The 20,220-nt window shown below is 41.2% G+C and overlaps 1 protein-coding gene across 1 annotated transcript in view; it reads left to right on the top strand.

The window, feature by feature from the left end:
* LOC128608124 (fibrinogen C domain-containing protein 1-like) overlaps positions 1-20,220 on the top strand; it is a 94,633-nt gene that overhangs the window by 35,797 nt on the left and 38,616 nt on the right. The window contains exons 3-4 of the mRNA XM_053625583.1: positions 8,829-9,000; positions 9,232-9,368. Of these exons, the coding sequence (XP_053481558.1) occupies positions 8,829-9,000; positions 9,232-9,368 (309 nt within the window). The remainder of the gene's footprint in view (positions 1-8,828; positions 9,001-9,231; positions 9,369-20,220) is intronic.

Raw genomic sequence — 20,220 nt, 5'->3', positions numbered from 1 at the left:
CTATAAGATCGATCCTTCCCCTTGGCGTAGGTTTTGTTTCATCACTTCACAGCCTTACTGCAGGAGTTCCTCAGGGTTCAGATCTTGGTCCACTCTTGTTGGTCATACATACTAAATCACTGAGCAGAGTAAACAACTTCTTGGCTTCTCCTTCCACTGATGTGTCTTCCAAAATCCTTTCAGAACTATTATTTGGTTTGCAGAGTCCAAATCAGAGCAAAATCAATTCTTTTGGTTCAGTTACTGTTTGGTTGGGGTGGTATCCTTGGGCTCAGTTTAGCACAGCATTTGTTCACTTGATGCAGTTGGATTAATTCAGTGTCAAATTATGTTCTCAATGCAATCGAACCACATACAGTTACTACAGCTACTGAGACCACCTTTCTCAGACGCTCTCAGATTGGTTCTCTTTGGTCCGCATCTGGGTGCGAGTGCAGTGCTCTCACTTTCCTAAATGAACTGTACAGAAGAAGAAAATGTATCCGGGTTTGATTCAAACCGACCAACCATTGTATATGTGAAAGGACTGCCTTTCTGATATTTTTTCATGGGTGAAAACCCATCACCTGAATCTAAACCATGACAAAGAGATCTGATTCCCCCTTATCTCAAACCTCTCAATCACCACTAGCTGTCCATCCGGCACACAGAATGTTAGAATATCGATGTGATTTTTAGAAAGCACATCACCAACCAGATCCGGCAGATTCCTGTTCACAACAGACTGCTGAGTCTGCACAAATTCTCATACAAGCTCTGGCTATTTCCACACTTTACAACTCTCTATTTGCTGGTCAATTTCATATAATATATCTCTTCTATGGAGCATGAAGAATTCGGCTTCTCCAGTTAATCACACAGTGTCCCATATTTCTCTCATTTAACCCTCTACTGAGGTCACTTTAGTTGCCTCCTGTTGAAGCAAGAATTAAATTCCAACCCTTCACAAAAGCTTCACAAGTCAATAAACAAACAAAATACTATATATACCACAGGCATTCAATTAAAATTTGCAAAGGCCTGGTTACATAAAATTCTGACTGAATGGTGACATTATTTTTTAATGCTTAACCATTAAAAATTAGCTTATGGCTCTGAATAGATTTGGTTTAAGTGCTGTTTTGTAGTTGTGCTTCACGTTACTGCTTTCAGTGTGCACCATGGTGTGTGAGGCACATCTGTTTTAGATTTTGTGTGAAGTGTTTTCCTGGAAAATAATTGTTTGTTCATACCTAGAGAAAACTGCTATCAAAATGACAAAAAATGCAGGAGTAAAAAGGTTTATTTTCTCTTCTAGTGTAATACGTGTTTTGAAATGCTGTGCAACATGGTCAGAATAAATGGCCAGATATCACAAAGTTAGCAGTTTTTTTTCTGGGCCCTTCCGTACCCACTGCTCCATCATAAGCACATATAGTATATACAGTACACACATATACACCAATCAGCCATAAGATTAAAACCACTGACGGGTGACGTGAATAACGTTGATTACCTCATTACAATGGCACCTGTCAACGGGTGGGATATATTAGGCAGTTCTCGAAGTTGACGTGTTGGAAGCAAGACAAATGGTCCAGAGTGACTTTGACAAAGGCCAGATTGTGATGACTGGACAACTGGGTCAGAGCATCCCTTTCCAGACTATCCAGTTTGGGTGAGCCTAAGCCCACTGTAGCTTCAGATTCCTCTTGGCTGATTCAGATTATTCAAGTCTGATGTTTGGAAAGCTCAGCTTCAGCACGTGATCTGTCCTGTAAGACTGCTTAATGTTAGTTAATTACAAGAGCAGACTCATTAGAACGAGCACCTCAGGTTTCCCCTGCGGAGTCTGACACTGTGCATCCCTCTGTAACCTGGTGAGAAACCTTTATCTCTAAGACTCCACCCTTTTGCCCTTTAGTTGGAGAACCGGAAGGAAATTTGATGGCTGATTCATCGATCAGTCGCATGCTGAAATTTATCCATGCTGTCACTTTGACTGATCTCCTTGCAAAGCTGCATCTTTTAGCTGATACAAATTACAGGCACATAGTTGCTAAATAAAAATGTAAAAAAAAAAAAAAAAGAAAAAAAAAAAGGAGAAAGTTTGTCCTAACTTGTTGTTTTTTTTTGTTGCTCTGCCAGCAATCACAGTTAAATGGAATAGTAATTTGCTTTCTGAAAATAACAGTGCAGCCTACACTGGCCTAAGACCAGGCCACGCTGATCAACTCAAGGAACATGTGAACAAAATCTCAGAGACTTTTATGGCTTTTAGTACGAGTTTCTTCGTCTTAAGGTTATCTATAAGCTAGTGTGCCCAAAACAATGACAAAATTCACATTTAGAAGATATATGTATTCAATATTTACAGTCTACAGTACCACCGATACAGATCAATAATTTTGATGACATCATTCTGAACTTCTCATTAGATATTCTGTCCAATCAAATGCTCTTTAGAATCTGAAGGGTCCCACCCCCAACATTATAAAAATCCATGGTACAAACTGTCAAGTACAGCTTAGCCCGGGCTGTGAGGTAAGCTAAACACTATTGGCTATTTAAAAAGGGGGAGGAGCCACTCGATATGTCCAGCCCTGACTTCATGTTTCAGTGGAAATTATTTTAACACATTAAATAACACTCCATGTTTCAAGGCACTTCACGGGGAGTTTAAAGATCAAGTCCAAACCCAGACCCAGATTTTTTGTCTGGATGTGAATCTGAACAGAACACATCATCAGTTCAATCCAAATAATCTATTCAATCATCATAACATCACTAGTACAGGAGCATGATAAGCTTATGCTATTAGTGCAGATCAAGTGCTTTAATATTAAAGGACTAACATGTATGATGGGCATGCTGTGTTGAAATAAAAACGCCTAACATTTTGAACACTCATGGTTCTTTATCTCCATAATGACTTCAAATGTCATATATTAGTCCTGAAAATGTCCTGTTTAAAATGACATTTGGTAATAAGAGTAAGCCCTAATAGACTGTAGAGTTCACATCAGAGGCTTACAATCATTCATGCTGAAAGTTTGAAAGTTTTGATTGATTTATTCCATTTCCTCCAGTGCTGTTGTGTTCATTAATCTTTCTTTCTCCAGCAAGCATCAGCCTTTTTTTTTTTTTTTTTGTAAGTGGGCGCCATGTTCCACACTCAGATGCCCACTATGTTAGGATGATTATTGATGATATGGAAGTCTGTAGGAAAATAGCACTGAATTTGTCGATGATTAATGGATACAACTCGGTCAGCAAGCCGATGTATTTTAAATAATGTTCACGCAGCAGGCATCAGCGTCCTGCTCTGTGCAGCTGATATTCCATTTACAGAGCAGACTGGGCAGCAGAAATCAAAGCAGGCTTTATCTAGCAGCAGAGCGCCAGCTGAGAGCTGAGACCTGAATTATAAGTGAAATGTCTGAATCCTGCTCCAGTTTTTCATGCAGCACTTGGAGACCCAGATCACCGTATAAGCATACCGGTGCCTCAGGATGAGCTCTGAATTTCCTAACAGTGTACTAGCATTTAAAGAACTGGGTGAGTTGGTACTGCAATAAGCAATAATTTAGAACAACACACTCATTTAAAACCCAAATTTAAAATGTGATTATGTGATGAACTTCTAGCTTAGTTAATATTGTTGACATTCTGATTGTTTAGGATGTTAACAAATAGGTGTGATTTTTTTTTATATATATATTTCTCTTTTATTTTACTGTAGGCCATGGCTCTTTAACTTGAATGAACTTGGCTTGCGAGTCAAGGGAAAGAAAACACACATGTCAGTGCTCAATGCTTGCAGAACTGAAGTCACGTTTCTTTGCATGCTCACTTCACTGCTTCACCTTCAGACCCCTGTAATTTTCCCCTTGTGAATATTTTAATAGCCATGCACTACACAGTACCTTGCAATCATTTTTAATGAACACACTCGCTGACCCCGCTCTGTTTACTTTGGTCGGCCTTCTCATGCTTTCTATTAAAGATACCATTTAAATACCATAGTCTGAGCTTTGACAGCTGACAAATAGATGTATGTACACTCATCATCTCACTTTATTAGGAATACCTGTACATGTGGAAATGGAAATGCCTTGTTGATAAGAGAGGTCTGAGGAAAATAACCAGATTAGTAATTAAAATAATCACTCTTCACAACCGTGGTGAAGATAAAAGCATCTCAGCATGCACAGTATGGATGGGCTACAACAGCAGAAGACCACATTGGGTTCCACTCCTGTCAGGCAAGAACAGGAATGTTATGGCTGCCAGGCTCACCCAAACTGGACAGTTGAAGACCTGGCCTTTTTCCAGTCTTCAACTCTCCAGTTTGGTGCCCATGATAACCTCAAATTCTTGACAGGAGTGGAACCTGATATGGTCTTCTGCTGTTGTAGCCCATCCACATCAAGTTATGATGTGCATTCTGAGATGCTTTTCTGCTCACCATGTTGTAAAGAGTGATTATTTGAGTTACTATAGACTTCCTGTCAGCTCAGACCAGTCTAGTCATTCTCTTTTGATCTCGCTCATCAACAAGGTGTTTCAGCCCGCAGAACTTCTGCTCACAGGATGATTTTTTTTTTTTTTTTTTTTTGCTTTTTGCACCATCCTGTGAAAACTATAGAGATTGTTGTGTGTGAAAATCCCAGGAGAGCAGCAGTTTCTGAAATACTGAAACCAGCCCTTCTGGCACTAACAACCATGCCACGGTTAAAGCCACAAAGATCACACTTTTTCTTCATTCCGCTGTTTGATGTGAACATTACCTGAAGCTCTTGACCTGAATCTGTATGATTTTTGCCTTGTGTTGATGCCACGTGATTGAGTGGCCCAAGCCTTGACTTCAACCACAATGAACACTTTTGGGTTGAATTGGAATGCAGACTGCACACCAGGCCTTGACTTGACATACTGCAACAGGACACTTTCCCCATTTTCTTCCCAATTTGTTCATCTGCCAGTTCCCACCCACTACCCACTTCTCCCAATCACACAACAGCCACCAACCCGGCGAAGGTGAAAGTATCTGCTACCTTCCAAACAGATCGCCAAGTTTGACTAGTTTCATTCTGATTGATGAGATAGAGAGACTAATGCCATACCTCCCACACCAATTGGTTGGCCATGGCATCTTGTGGATTCGAACACGTGATCTTTCACTGATAGGGTGAATGCTTTCCTGTTGCTTCACTCAGGAGCCATGGAGCTTTTATGAAAGTTAACTGCACAATGTGGTAGTATGTGTGTTGGGTGATAAACTCAGGCTATGGAGGCGCAGGCATCAAAAGGTGAGGCCTTGAACCCGCTCCCCTTGTGGCTGTCATGTATTTTTTATCATTGCCTTCTTCCTTATGCATGACAGGTATGCATGGTTGCTGTGGTAACCGGCAACTCAATAGCGTGTGATATATGGACATGGAGAGGCTTGAGCACTGGTCTTCCCACATTCTGCTCACTTCACCAATGGGAATACAAGACATGGCATTTGCATGCGTTCCAACAAACACACACAGAACTGCACATTTGTTGTTTTAATTTTTTTTTTATGTCAAGCGGAAGCAGCAGAGATAATCTTTCAGACGTAAAGGTTGCTAACTGGAGGCTGGGATTTACACAGACGTTGTGGCGAAGCTGAATCACAGAGCTTGATGTTTAACGAATGAGAACCAGATAGTGAAATGCTACTGAGGTTTATTCCACATCATTTAGAATTAGCAAAAGTGTTCAGGAGCACTTTTTTTTACTTCAAGTTTACTTTTAAAAGTTGCTGAGAAAGTAAACGTCTTCAATGCTGCCATCAGCTAACACTTGTGCAGAAATTAATTCAGAAATGTGTGAAAAGGCAAAAAAGCAACAGTGGCATGTTAAAATGTGTCTCGAGTCCCCAATAATAATAATAATATTATTATGATCTGGGTCTCCAAGTGCTGCATGAAAAACTGGAGCAGGATTCAGACATTTCACAATAATACCAACAAAGGGCGCACGGTGGCTTAGTGGTTAACACGTTCACCTTACACGTTCTAACACGTGGCTAACACGTTCGGTTAACACGGTCGGGGGTTCGATACCCACCGTGGCCCTTTGTGTGTGGGGTTTGCACATTCTCCTCCGTGTACTCTGATTTCCTCCCCCAGTCCAGAGACATGCATGGTAGGCTGAAGTGTCTGTAGTGTATGAATGGGTGTGTGAGTGTGTATGTGATTGTGCCCTGCAATGGATTGGCACCCTGTCCAGGGTGTACCCCGCCTTGTGCTTGATGCTCCCTGGGATAGGCTCCAGGTTCCCCGTGACCCTGAAGGAAGGATAAGCGGTATAGAAGATGGATGGATGGAAAAGTACATTTACATAAACAAACAAGTAAACAAATACTTTCAAATAAATCAAAATGAATTTGAATTAATATCAATACAAATTTCTAGGTATTTGCTTTTAGCTGTGAACTTTAGCTGTGAAGGATAAGCGGTATAGAAGATGGATGTATGGATAATACCAATAGAATCATGTATGGGTTAAAATTGATCAAACTTTTTCTGTTTTCCACTATTTTATACTTAGATTTGCTCCGTGGAAAAACTCTGATGCATGAGGTGCCCCAGGCTATGGAAACCGATGAACAAAAAATGATGTGGTCGACCGTATTGAACTAGTCAGAGCAAGGAGGCGTGTCTACCAGCTTGTCAGTAAATGTGCTTGGATGGTTTGGCTTTGGAGTGAACACTGAAGGGCATGACAGTGTTTGACTTTTAGATGAGTTTCAAAATGTCATGCAGTGTGTAGCATTTCTGCCTCACAGCTCCAGGCTTCCCATTTCATGAGCTCAAGTTACTGTCTGTGTGAGTTTTGCTTGTTCTTGTTCTGTCCAAGTTGGTTCCTTCAGGTTCTCCGGTTTCCTTCCACTTCCCAAATTGCCCTAAATTGCCTCTAGGTGTGAATGTGTATGTGTGTGGCGCCCTTCAATGGGCTGGCATCCACCCCTGGTTATTCCTGCCTCCAACCAAGTGATAGTGTCCAGATTCACTGCAACTCTGCCCAGGAAAAAGAGGTTACTGAAGGTGAATTAATTAATGAGAACAGCTATGTGAACAGTTGCAGGTACTTTTTCAATATGAGACAGGTTCTTCAGAGAGTTACACCTAAAGCAAATTCAATCTATGAGATCAATATTAAACTGTTTTTATGTTATGTTTCCAGACCAATGGGATTAAGAATAATTGAACTTAAGAAAATCTGGGAATTTTCACCATGTAGTTGGGATTTTAACAGTGTGGTATAGTTTAAATTTTCAGATCTGACTATGTGAAGTTTCTTTAAAAATCAAAAATCAGGTATGATAATTGGCACTATCCAGGAAAAAGCGTGAATATTGAAATTTAAATACGCAGTGATCCATTTAATAACCTATTACCTTAGTCAGACAGCTACTAAACCATTGTGACCACTGGCTAGATCATTAATACTGTGACTAGTAATGGCTGATATTAGTAAAGACAGGGTACTTTGGAAGTAATGGGAAATTTGCCATGTTTGCCTTTGGAAACAACTTTGATTGGCTTTCCCCATTCTTCTGATCATCAAAAAGGAGTAAAAATGTTTCTATGTGGCTTCGGAGTCATAAAACAGAAAAGCGTTCACCCAGTTGTTGGGAGATGCTGAAAATTACCATGTCACCAATACCATGGGAGTCCAAGGGAGCAAAATTGTCTCTTCTGTCTGGGAGGGATGATGTTACTCTCTTCCTTGTCAATCTAAGTGACACAAACCAATTTATGAGCTCAAGTATGTGGAAGAGGACAGACAGTTTTTTTTTTGTTATTACTTTTCAGCTGCCCTGCAATGAAGCATGATCAGCAGATTGAAAAGATGCAGTAGCACTCTTCACGTGTCTCTGAGGAACCACATGCCATGTGGTAGCTGGTGTGTTTTTGGGGAGAGCTTGTTAGTGGGTGGGAATTGGCTATGACTAAAATTCAGGAGCTAGCTAGGTACATAAGTGAGTAAGTAAGTAAAAAAAATTCAATTAAATAAATAAATACATTCGCATAAACAAACAAGTAATCATCCATCCATCCATTCATTTTCCATACTGCTTATCCAAGACAGGGTTGCAGGGGAGCCTGCAAGTAAGTAAGTAAGTAAGTAAATAAATAAATAAATAAATAAAAGTACATTTAGTTCAAGTCCCACCTTGGCCCTGTGTGTGTGGAGTTTGCATGTTCTCCCCGTGCTGTGGGGGTTTCCTCCGGGTACTCCGGTTTCCACCCCCAGTCCAAAGACATGCATGGTAGGCTGATTGGCATGTCCAAAGTGTCCGTAGTGTATGAATGGGTGTGTGATTGTGTATGTGAGTGTGCCCTGTGATGGATTGGCACCGTGTCCAGGGTGTACCCCGCCTTGTGCCCGATGCTCCCTGGGATAAGCTCCAGGTTTCCCCGTGACCCTGAAGGAAGGATAAGCGGTATAGAAGATGGATGGATGGAAAAGTACATTTACATAAACAAACAAGTAAACAAATACTTTCAAATAAATCAAAATGAATTTGAATTAATATCAATACTAATTTCTAGGTATTTGCTTTCAGCTGTGAATTTTTGTCTAACCCAAAATGTTGTTTTTATTAGCGTAGTTTTTTGTTTGTTTGTTTTTGAATTTTTTTGCTTACACATCCTTCAGATCCTTTTGTTTCACTGTTTGTAAAATGCTGCAGGAATGAAAGATTTAATATTAGATACAAAAACACTTACTGAATAAGAATTATTATTGTTGCCTGAATGAAACCAACAGCTTTCGGATGCTCATTTTCTCTGTTGTTTTTCTCACTCCAGCTGATGTCAGAGACTCAGACCAATATCATGAAGGTTGTGAACTCTCTTCGTGACATGCTTGACTCTGTGCATAAGGACGCTAGCAGCGAGAGGGGGCTCCTAAAAGCGGATCTGCTCCAGAGGGCTCCGGAGCGCAGCGGCGTCCGGCCCAGAGGCTGCGCCAGAGGAGACGGTAATGAAAATCCTCATACACTTGCTACCTTAAAGTGGGCAGTCGGCCATAATGAGCCTCGCTGCCCTACAGCCTGTAGACTACCCTTAGGCTGGTCCTTTCTCTCTGCGGCTCTCTGAGTGACTAATGCCTTTCGGAGACAGCATGTGAAAGATAACACATATTGTGTCTGCTGTGTTAAGATGATAAATTATAATGTTAAGGTTTTTTTTATTTCTTCTCTTCTCGCAGGCTCCCAACCGAGAGACTGCAGCGATATCTATGCCAGTGGACAGCGGGAAGACGGGATCTATTCTGTGTTTCCTATTCACTTCCCATCTGGCTTTCAGGTGTACTGCGACATGAGCACTGACGGAGGTGGCTGGACGGTGAGTCCTGCTCTTGAAGGCCAGGGTTTCAAGACACCATTTATTCAACACATTTAGGCTTGGTTAATTACCATGATAATTTAAGCTTTTGCTACAGGGAAGATATCACACTGTGCTTAATGAAGGGCCCTGACTTATGAAACTGAATCTCTTAGATTCACATAAGTAATGTCATTTCGCTTTTATACCACAGCACACCGGAGTGAAATGAAAGTTAATGGCTATGATGTTAAAATGACACAATACCATATCCGTGTAGGAATCTGATTGGAATCTATAAGACTTGATTAGCTGCTGTGCCCTTTTGTACGCGCATGCTTACACATGCCCTTACATGTCTACGTAAATGGTACTAGCGGTGCTATTTATTGTGCTGATATTTACATTGCTATCTTTAAAACAATTATACTTGTTCTTGTGTGAAAGTGCAGTCACACACCAGCACAAGTGATTGCTCTTTAGCAGCCAGTCTTCCAAGAGGCATTTTACAGTATGTCCCTGTTTTACTTTCTTTCTTTCTTACTACTTTATTTGTACTACACACGACTGATTCACTTGGATGCTGAGCGGGACTGGAACAGACTGTGGGGTCTGAATTTGGTTTACGATTCCAGTTTTGAACCTGAAGTGTGTCTATAAGCTATAGTGGAGTCCAAAAGTCTGAGACCACATTGAAAATATGGGATTTTTTTTTTTTTTTTAAATTGGAAATAAACAGGTTTTAGAACTCTGAAATATTTCAAACAAAGAAAGCAAATGTTCAATGTATTGAATATTTAATAGTCAAGAATCTGCACTATTTCTAGGTCTCTATTTAAATGTAAGCAAATGTGTGATATTGACCATGTTAACAGCGTTGTACAAAAGAGCAGATTTTCCTCATGTCTAATCACTTCTATTGAAGCACGTGCTTAGACGGCACTCGGGTTGATTTGATCTAAAATGGATCTTAAGGTTTTGCACAAACTTGTGGAGTCCATGCCAGCTCGAGTACACACTGTCATTAAAGTAAAAAGGGAACATAACAAAATACCAGGAAACTCTGAAATTCATGTCAATATTTAAAAGATTCTACTTTTCACTCAAGTTGTTGACTCAAGTCGGTAAATGAATTAGTGATGATAATTGTTGGGTTAGTGGTTAGCACGTTAGCCTCACACCTCCAGGGTCCGGGGGTCAAGTCCCGAAGGGGCCACGTGTGTTTGGAGTTTGCATGTTCTCCCCGTGCTGCAGGGGTTTCCTCCGGGTACTCCGGTTTCATCCCCCAGTCCCAAGACATGCATGGTAGGCTGATTGGAATGTCCAAAGTGTCCGTAGTGTGTGAATGTGTATGTGATTGTGCCCTGCGATGGATTGGCACCCTGTCCAGGGTGTACCCCGCCTTGTGCCCAATGCTCCCTGGGATAGGCTCCAGGTTTCCCCGTGACCCTGAAAAGGAGTAAGCGGTAGAAGATGGATGGATGGATGGATGAATATAAGCATACCTGCTTCTGGAAATCCTGGAGTTTGTTGCTAAGTAGTATAAATCATAGAATAACTGAAGAATATGGCGCAACCATGACTTTGTCTAGAGGAGGCCATGTATGAAATTACTCTCCTCACCCGGTGTTCACACTAGTAAGTGACAAAGCGACAGGTGACAATTAATTTCATGCGATATCCCGCACTCACACTAGCAGTGACGTGATGTGACAAAGCAGCTGGAAACTATTCAGTTGCAGTGTTATTTTCAGCGAGGGTTTAAATTTATGCAAATGAGAAGCAATGTGGCAGCTCCCAGTGAGAGTAAGGAACATCTCTGCTGATGTTTGAGAACAGCGCAGATTTTTCCCCTTTCTATTTGGGCCCATCAAACATTTTTAATATTTTCACTAATTCATCCCAGTAATGAGAGAATACCGTCTTATTATAGAAGGTGATGCGCCGCACAGATGCATTTCCTACACAAGCGTTTCCCTTCACCAACTAATCAAAATTGTGTGTGAACTCATTCACGCAGAAGAGGGCGGATAGTATTTTCCTCTGAGTGTGTCACGCCTGCTCTGAGAAAGCATATGTTAGCCCTCAGCCTCCCTGGTCAGTAGCTGGGGAGAGCCCATTTTTAGGCAGTAAGCAACACAGAAACAGAATAAGAGTTATTTGAAGATTCATTCTTCTTCAGACAAATCAGCACAACGTTAGTTCCTATTTGCATTTAGTTCCCATTACCTCACCCATTTAGTGCTTCAAAAAAGAAACTGGTCTTACTACAAAATGAAAATATACTTTACGCAAATGTACCAAGATGTGAGAAGTGCACCATCATCATCTTTCTAGACTTCAAGTCTGCGTTCGAGTGTGTCCACTGGCCAGCCCTCTGGAGAGCATTGGAGCATTGTCCCCCGCCTTGTGCTCCGAATTCCCTGGGATATTCTCCAGGCCCCCTGTGACCCTGTGAAAATGGATGGATGAATGGATGGATACAAGTATTTGTTTTAAGTCTATAACATTATCTATGCGGTTGGCTGTTTGAACAGTTAAATATACATTACAGTTAGCTGGCTAGCTTGATGCTAGCCAAAGACTAACATGGAGGCGTCCATGTTTTGTTTTGTTTTTCCTTTGAGCTTGAACACAAATGATATGGATCCGAGTTCCCACTTTCCACTTCCGAGGTAGGTCGAATTTCAACGTAAAACACAATGGGGCATGCTGTTATAGAAAAATAATCATCAACAGATCATGATGTGGCCCAAAGTAAAACAGAGTTACTATTACCAGTGAAGAAGAAGTTCAGAAGTGTTTTGATTCTCTTTATACCATAACAATTTGCCAGTGTTTACAATTTTTGATGAAACTTTTTTATACAGTGAGGGAAAAAAGTATTTGATCCCCTGCTGATTTTGTACGTTTGCCCACTGACAAAGAAATGATCAGTCTATAATTTTAATGGTAGTTGTATTTGAACAGTGAGAGACAGAATAACAACAAAAAAATCCAGAAAAACACATGTCAAAAATTTTATAAATTAATTTGCATTTTAATGAGGGAAAAAAAGTATTTGACCCCCTCTCAATCAGAAAGATTTCTGGCTCCCAGGTGTCTTTTATACAGGTAACGAGCTGAGATTAGGAGCACACTCTTAAAGGGAGTGCTCCTAATATCAGTTTGTTACCTGTATAAAAGACACCTGTCCACAGAAGCAATCAATCAGTCATATTCCAAACTCTCCACCATGGCCAAGACCAAAGAGCTCTCCAAGGATGTCAGGGACAAGACTGTAGACCTACACAAGTCTGGAATGGGCTACAAGACCATTGCCAAGCAGCTTGGTGAGAAGGGGACAACAGTTGGTGCGATTATTCGCAAATGGAAGAAGCACAAAAGAACTGTCAATCTCCCTCGGCCTGGGGCTCCATGCAAGATCTCACCTCGTGGAGTTGCAATGATCATGAGAACAGTGAGGAATCAGCCCAGAACTACACGGGAGGATCTTGTCAATGATCTCAAGGCAGCTGGGACCATAGTCACCAAGAAAACAATTGGTAACCCACTACGCCGTGAAGGACTGAAATCCTGCAGCACGCGCAAGGTCCGCTGCTCAAGAAAACACATATACATGCCCGTCTGAAGTTTGCCAATGAACATCTGAATGATTCTGAGGACAACTGGGTGAAAGTGTTGAGGTCAGATGAGACCAAAATGGAGCTCTTTGGCATCAACTCAACTCGCCGTGTTTGGAGGAGGAGGAATGCTGCCTATGACCCCTGGAACACCATCCCCACCGTCAAACATGGAGGTGGATACATTATGCTTTGGGGTTTTTTTTCTGCTAAGGGGACAGGACAACTTCACCGCATCAAAGGGACGATGGACGGGGCCATGTACCGTCAAATCTTGGGTGAAAACCTCCTTCCCTCAGACAGGGCATTGAAAATGGGTCGTGGATGGATATTCCAGCATGACAGTGACCCAAAACACATGGCCAAGGCAACAAAGGAGTGGCTCAAGAAGAAGCACATTAAGGTCCTGGAGTGACCTAGGCAGTCTCCAGACCTTAATCCCATAGAAAATCTGTGGAGAGAGCTGAAGGTTCGAGTTGCCAAACGTCAGCCTCGAAACCTTAATGATTTGGAGAAGATCTGCAAAGAGGAGTGGGACAAAATCCCTCCTGAGATGTGTGCAAACCTGGTGGCCAACTACAAGAAACGTCTGACCTCTGTGATTGCCAACAAGGGTTTTTAAACCAAGTACTAAGTCATGTTTTGCAGAGGGGTCAAATACTTATTTCCCTCATTAAAATGCAAATCAATTTATAACATTTTTGATGTGCGTTTTTCTGGATTTTTTTGTTGTTATTCTGTCTCTCACTGTTCAAATAAATCTACCATTAAAGTTATAGACTGATCATTTCTTTGTCAGTGGGTAAACATACAAAATCAGCAGGGGATCAAATACTTTTTTCCCTCACTGTATATACATTTATAGTTACATTTAATGTTGTGGAGCATCTATAAAACAAGATAGTTGCTGTTATCACTTATGTTAAAGCAGCTGTAAACAGTCATTCCCTCAGCAACATCTCTCTCTCTCTCTCTCTCTCCTCCTTAAGACAAAAAAAATTCAACTTCTCATATTACAAAGAAGCTACAAAGCTCTGTGCCCCTGACACTTTCCCGTGTTGTAAAAGCTGGAGTGTTACAAAGTGCTGACACTGGAGACTCCTTCCCAAAATATTCATAAACGCTTCCTCAAAAAAAACGTCACCATATCAACAATTACACACGTTTTTCTGTTTATGTTGAGCGTCTGTCATATACGTCCCTGTGTAAGTTATTACTACAGAAAGTCTAATGTCTTAGAACAAGCGCATTGATATAAACCTTGCAACTGAAACTACTGTCAGAGCTGCTGTTATAGAAAATGAATCAACCGGTCAGATTCTGACCAGTCAGAATCAAGCATTCAACAGCACTATTGGATAAAAGATGAGACAAACTGTTCTGCCTCAGACGTGATCCTAGTAGCGATCCTAAGCCGACAGAAACACACATTTTCTATATTTGCCCACTCTGTCACATCTGAAAAGGGGACATATTGAACATGAGAGCATTTGCCCCACTTGTTCCCTCCTGAGCATATTGTCAGCAGTGGGAGACTGTAGAGGAGGAAGAATGCTATTCATCTTCGCTGGCCTCCAGCATTTTTTTTTTTTCTGATGAGGATGTGGGGCTTACAGGAGCAGATTGAGTTCAGAGAGCAAGAGGAAAAGGATGGATACAGTGAGGAAGGGAAGCAGAAATGAGGCGGTGGTGGTGTTAGGAATGGCAAAGGTGAGAAGGAAGGTGAAAGACGGTGAAGATCGGAGGTGTGACAGAACGAAGGAAGTGGAAATTTTTCACTCTCTATTATTCATCCTCTTTAGTTTGCAGCCCCATTCATCGGGCGCATACAAATAAACTGCTTTCATTCTGCTTTTATGTCAATTCCTAGCTTATGTTCTCTTGTGTTACTTTATTAATTAAAAAATTCTTTGCACTCCATTTCCATTTCTGCCACATGAAGCGAGAAAGAAAAAAGATTAGAAAAAAATGACAGAGAAAGGAGCACAGAGGGAGGCAAAGATACACCAGCAGACATCATACATACACAAAATCTGTCACGCAAATGGCTCGAAAGAGAAATACAAGAAAAACAAGAAAAAGGGCTTATGGAAGATAAGAAAAAAGCTCAAAAATTCGTTGAAACAGAACATCTCTGTAACAAACATTGGTTAATTGGAGCAGATAGCTTTGGTGCCATAATCAGATGTATAAACATCTGTGGCACAGCTGTGAATGTCTGCAATAATCGTCCTCACTGTGTCCACATCCCCCCCCCCCCCCCAACCCCGTAAAAACTACAGACTGGACATCGTCTACAACTCTAGTCTGTTATCATGCGTATCACAACCTGGCATGTGTTCCCATGTTTAAAAGAAAAACATTTTTTCAATGTAAATTCATCTTCAGTGACTCGTAGTGTTTATGCAGATGAGCATCACATAGTCATGGCTCAATTTGGATCTCAAACAAGTTATCTGCTTTTAAAAATTAAACGCAAATACAAATGAATATCATGTTTCATGTGTCACATTTCTAACAACGCTGGTGGATCTATCGACTCTTCTCACTTGAAAATTGCCGTAACATTTCCATGTCCACAATGTTCATACATAACAATAAAATGTCTGAAAGCTAGTGTGGCCGCTCAAGGCCGGGACAGGCAGAACACAGACATGCAGAGGCAGGCAGAGGTGGTGAAAAAGACTGAGTGTTCATTTTAAGTTTAGGTGCAATGGTGGAGGTGAAGCAGTGTTGAGGGTGTGTACAGTATGTTGATCGCTGTCTTCCTGGAGCGGGGCGTGAGGAACAGGCTGGAGTGCCCGTGGGGCGAGACCCAGGAGGCTTGGTGGAGGTCGAGAGTGCCGGCGGGAGGCGCAGCGCAGCTGGGGAGTTTCTCTCATGCACTCGGTGTCGTCATCGTCGTAGTCCACGTCTGTAAACAGCTGAAAAAGAAAGAGACGAATCACTGGACGTGTTTCAAGAAGGAGAACTCGCCCCGCTGCGTCTGTTGCACCCTTTTATATCTGCTGCTCTTCTTCCAGACGGTGAGGAGAGGCCTCTCCAATCATCTGCTGCCCACTGTGTGTTTCTGCCGTCCTGCCTCGCAGTCATGTGCGCTCTTGCAATCCAAAACAAATGGGATGCTGAAATGGCGCTGTCCGTTCAGTACCCCGCCGGCAGTGGATGTGTGTTAGTCAGATCAGCATCACAACATGAACAAACTCATCCAAAGGTCATGTTTGTGATTAGAGGTCGACCTGGTTTTCAGCACCGATAACAAATTTTCTGCCACAGTTATCGTCAAAAATCCACATTGATAGTTTTTGCCGGTTTTATCCATTGAGAAGGATCCACTGTCATTATGCAGTACGAGAGCGGCCTCTAGAGGCGAAATAAAAACTATCACTGACCAATTTTGTTGTGTTATTGGAAGTGGTTTTTGATGAATTTTGTCTGTCTCTATTTTTATATGTTATTTGAATTGTTACTTTTTGGTTCACTTTGGATGCATATCTTTTATTTACTTTAATATTTATTAATAGTTAATATTGATTTAAAAAAGTTCAGTACATTTTCATGGTACAGTCAGCATTGTTCGTTTTTGTAATAACGTTCTGCCAGATTTTACTCTGAGTGTTATATTTTTATTCAGTATCAATGTTAAAAACTATCGGTTGATTAATCAGTTATTGGCAGGTGCTGCCCAACTTAGTTATCGGTATCTGTAAAATCCACTATTGGTAGATGTCTATTTGTGATAAAGCCTCTCTATATTTCTCTCTCCTTCTGCTAAAAGGACAAAAAAAATGCAGCTTATCATGTTAACCAAAAAAAATGTTCAGATTGTGACGGTTTCACAAGGTTTCACTTGGTCTCATCCCAGCCAATTGCCAGATGAACAGCTCCAGCGAGTGTTCACATATTTACAGGTGCAGCTGCATGTGTGAAAGAGGTTCTTTTTGCTCCTCCACACAGATCCAGAAAGCAGGCACCCATTGACAGCATGAGTTTACAAACCTTTTTTTAGACCCTGCATCGTCTGTGATAGGCGACAGGGTGTTTGAAAGTATTTGCACTTCATGTCGAGAGCTCAGTGGCTAAAGGGGATTTTTTTTTTCCACAAGCTGGCACTCTGCTTTTCCATCGGGTTGATGCCTGTGCTGAACCGGGCTAATAGCTTGACCGACTCCTGCTGCACTGTGGGATGTAGCGCTGACATTTGGCGCTTCAGAGCTCATTTAACAATGAGGGTCACACAGCGTTTCCGTCTCAGTCGCCTTCTGCTGGATTTCTATCAACTTCTGATTACTTTGTGCTTCGATGCATTGGTTTGCTTTTTCTTGTTTTGCTCGGTCATTGTGCATCGGGGGAGCTGACATACAGCTATATAGTCTTAGACACATGTAAAGAAATTTCGTAAAAAAGTGAAGTAAGTAAGTAATTTATTTATAAAGCACATTTAAAGGTGAAATCATCGTTTTTCCTTGCTTGTGCATTCGCTGTATCTACAAAATCCTTGACAGACTTCATAATCTAAACAGCCTTATAGAACAGGCAGAGTAGGAGCAAGGGTGTGACACACACGACAACACGTACACATGACTACGGCAAGCTTGACAATCAGGTGCTGAAACACAGGAACATATATATTGGTGCTAATCAGGGTGAAAATGAGGCACAGGTGCAAGTGATAGGAAACCTGTGATGTGCTGGGTAATGTGCCAGTGGGTAATGTAGTTCAGAGAACATGTGTGGGAATGGGGGAATTTACTTAAGGAAAAGAAATATTCTAATCTTGAACCCACCTAAACGTATTGAGAAAAAAAAAAAAAAAAACTTACCTAATACACCTCAACCAAAGTTGACCAAAGTGCTATACTTAGTCAAGATGACGTAGAAGCAAGTCAAGAGCATAAAAATGATAACGATAATGAGTCTTTATTGATCACATATACATTATAGCACAGTGAAATTCTTTTCTTCGCATACCCCAGCATGTCAGGAAGTTGGGGTCAGAGTGCAGGGTCAGCCATGATACAGCGCCCCTGGAGCAGAGAGGGTTAAGGGCCTTGCTCAAGGGCCCAACAGTGGCAGCTTGACCGTACTGGGGCTTAAACCCCTGACCTTCTGATCAGTAACCTAGAGCCTGAACCGCCAAGCTCCACTGCCCCTAAAAATAGGTATAGACAACAAAATATTGTCACAACCAAAACAGATTAAAATGCTAATATATAAGAGTGTGTCTTTAGTCTTGATTTAAAAGCTCAGTGCAGCCACTGCAAAGGCACGGTTACCCTTAACCTTCAGTCGAGATCGTACAACAACCAATAGCAACTGGTCTGAAGATGTGTGAAGATTCAAAAACAATGAAACGAAAATCTATCATCCATCCATCCATGCATTTTCTATACCGCTTATCCTACACAGGGTCACTGGGAGCCTGGAGCCAATCCCAGGGAACTCACGGCATGATGTGGGGGACACCATGGATGATGGGTCAACCCATCACAGGGCATGAGTGCACACACTACAGACAATTTGGAAATGTCTTTGGACTGGGGGAGGAAACCCCCGAAGCACAGGGTGAACATGCAAACTCCATTCACACAGGACGGAGGTGGGATTTGCTAACCAGTAATCCACCGTGCCCCTGAAAATCTATCATAATCCCGAATCCCAGCATATCCCGAAGTGTTTTATTACTCTTATATCTCCGTAATTTACCAATGACTAGAATTTTTAGTTGCTTGATTTACAGATGGGCTCATGAGAGAAACTCACAATCTCCTTTTATTGTTTCACTCAATTATTTTACAGAATAATAGCAGAAATATCGAAGATGGATTTTGTGTGCTAATATTTTGACACACTAACCGGTTTTCCTATTATAGTTAGTGTTCGAATTTAAAAAAAAACCTCTCATGTCACCTTCAAACCTAGTTTTCAATTTGAGACACAGCCCATGACAACAGTCAAGACGACAGCGGAAAGCTTTAAGAGGGACAGAGCTCATCAGTGTGTTTAATATCGCTGTGAATAACATTTTGCGGTTCGAATTGGAAATCCGAAACTGTAAACAATGCCTCTTGCATTACTGTCATGTGGCAAGTATATGTGGCATCATGTGGTAAGTATAAACCAGGCTGCTTGGCTTCGGGGTCGTATCACATCACCCCAGCGATGCAAGGAATAGTCCTTTGGTTATTTGGTCCCTTATATAACACATAGGTATGTTACTAACATTATAAAACATTCGGTTGTTACAGCGGTCCTGTATGTAAAGCTGGAATTTTTTTTAAATGTAAGGTTGTCAAGGCTTGGAATCGATAAAATTCACAATGTGCAGACATTAGTCATGTTAGTGTGAAACCAAAAAATAATGCAAAGTTCTCTGACCTGAAGACTTTCCTGCAGTGGAAAACCAACTCACTGTTACAAAGTGCTGATACTCTCGACTTTCATTAACATTAAACATTATGTAACTTAGAATCATTTGGAATAATTTCTTCTTTTTTTTTTTTTTTTTTGGCACACTGATGAGCTCAGAGGAGATCTTCATCACAAACAAAACTTCTCTCGGGGAATGTAATGTAAGAAATATATTAATATATATTAAATATATTAAAAGTCTATATAATAGCGAAGAACTACAGGAGGGAATGCATGTAGGAGCAGCAGCATTACAACACCAGCAGATGTGTGTTTCTATAAGTATAGCATTGACTAAGTTATGCAGTTTTTGATTATCAGGCATCAGCTGAACTGGTCCATTTACAAGTCAGTCTGAAAGAGAACCTGATACGGCCTGCAACCAAAGCATTCAAGAGGAAATTACAGCAGAGCGAGTGTCTTTCCTATTTGGTATATTTTTTTTAAAAAAAGGACATGGCAGGGGAATGAAATATATCAATCTAATTTCAATCTAGTCTGAAACTGGAAAGCTTTATATGCTTCCTGCTTCCATTACAGGCTGTCTGTAGGTCTTGTCTGCTCTGCCATTCTGTCATTCCTGGTCCTCTTAGTCATCGCTGTATTGTAGTATATTGTGATGCAGCTCCATTTCTATGACCTTAAAAAGTCCTGGTAGATAAAAAGAAATGGTAATACTCCAATGGGGAAAAGTCTTGCTATACGTTTTCTTAACATTTTTCCATCTCGGTGTTTTCAATTGTGCACAGCCTGTATGTAAAGGGAGTTTCAGAGGTGAACAAATCATAAATTTATTAGCTAGCCCACTCTAGTGTGCTGCACAGTCCCGTGTTTTGGTC

This window comes from Ictalurus furcatus, chromosome 5, assembly GCF_023375685.1.
Source record: "Ictalurus furcatus strain D&B chromosome 5, Billie_1.0, whole genome shotgun sequence".
In the NCBI taxonomy this organism is placed as follows: Eukaryota; Metazoa; Chordata; class Actinopteri; order Siluriformes; family Ictaluridae; genus Ictalurus; species Ictalurus furcatus.
The sequence above is the reverse complement of the archived record's forward strand: the minus strand, read 5'-3'. Positions and strand labels throughout refer to the sequence as shown.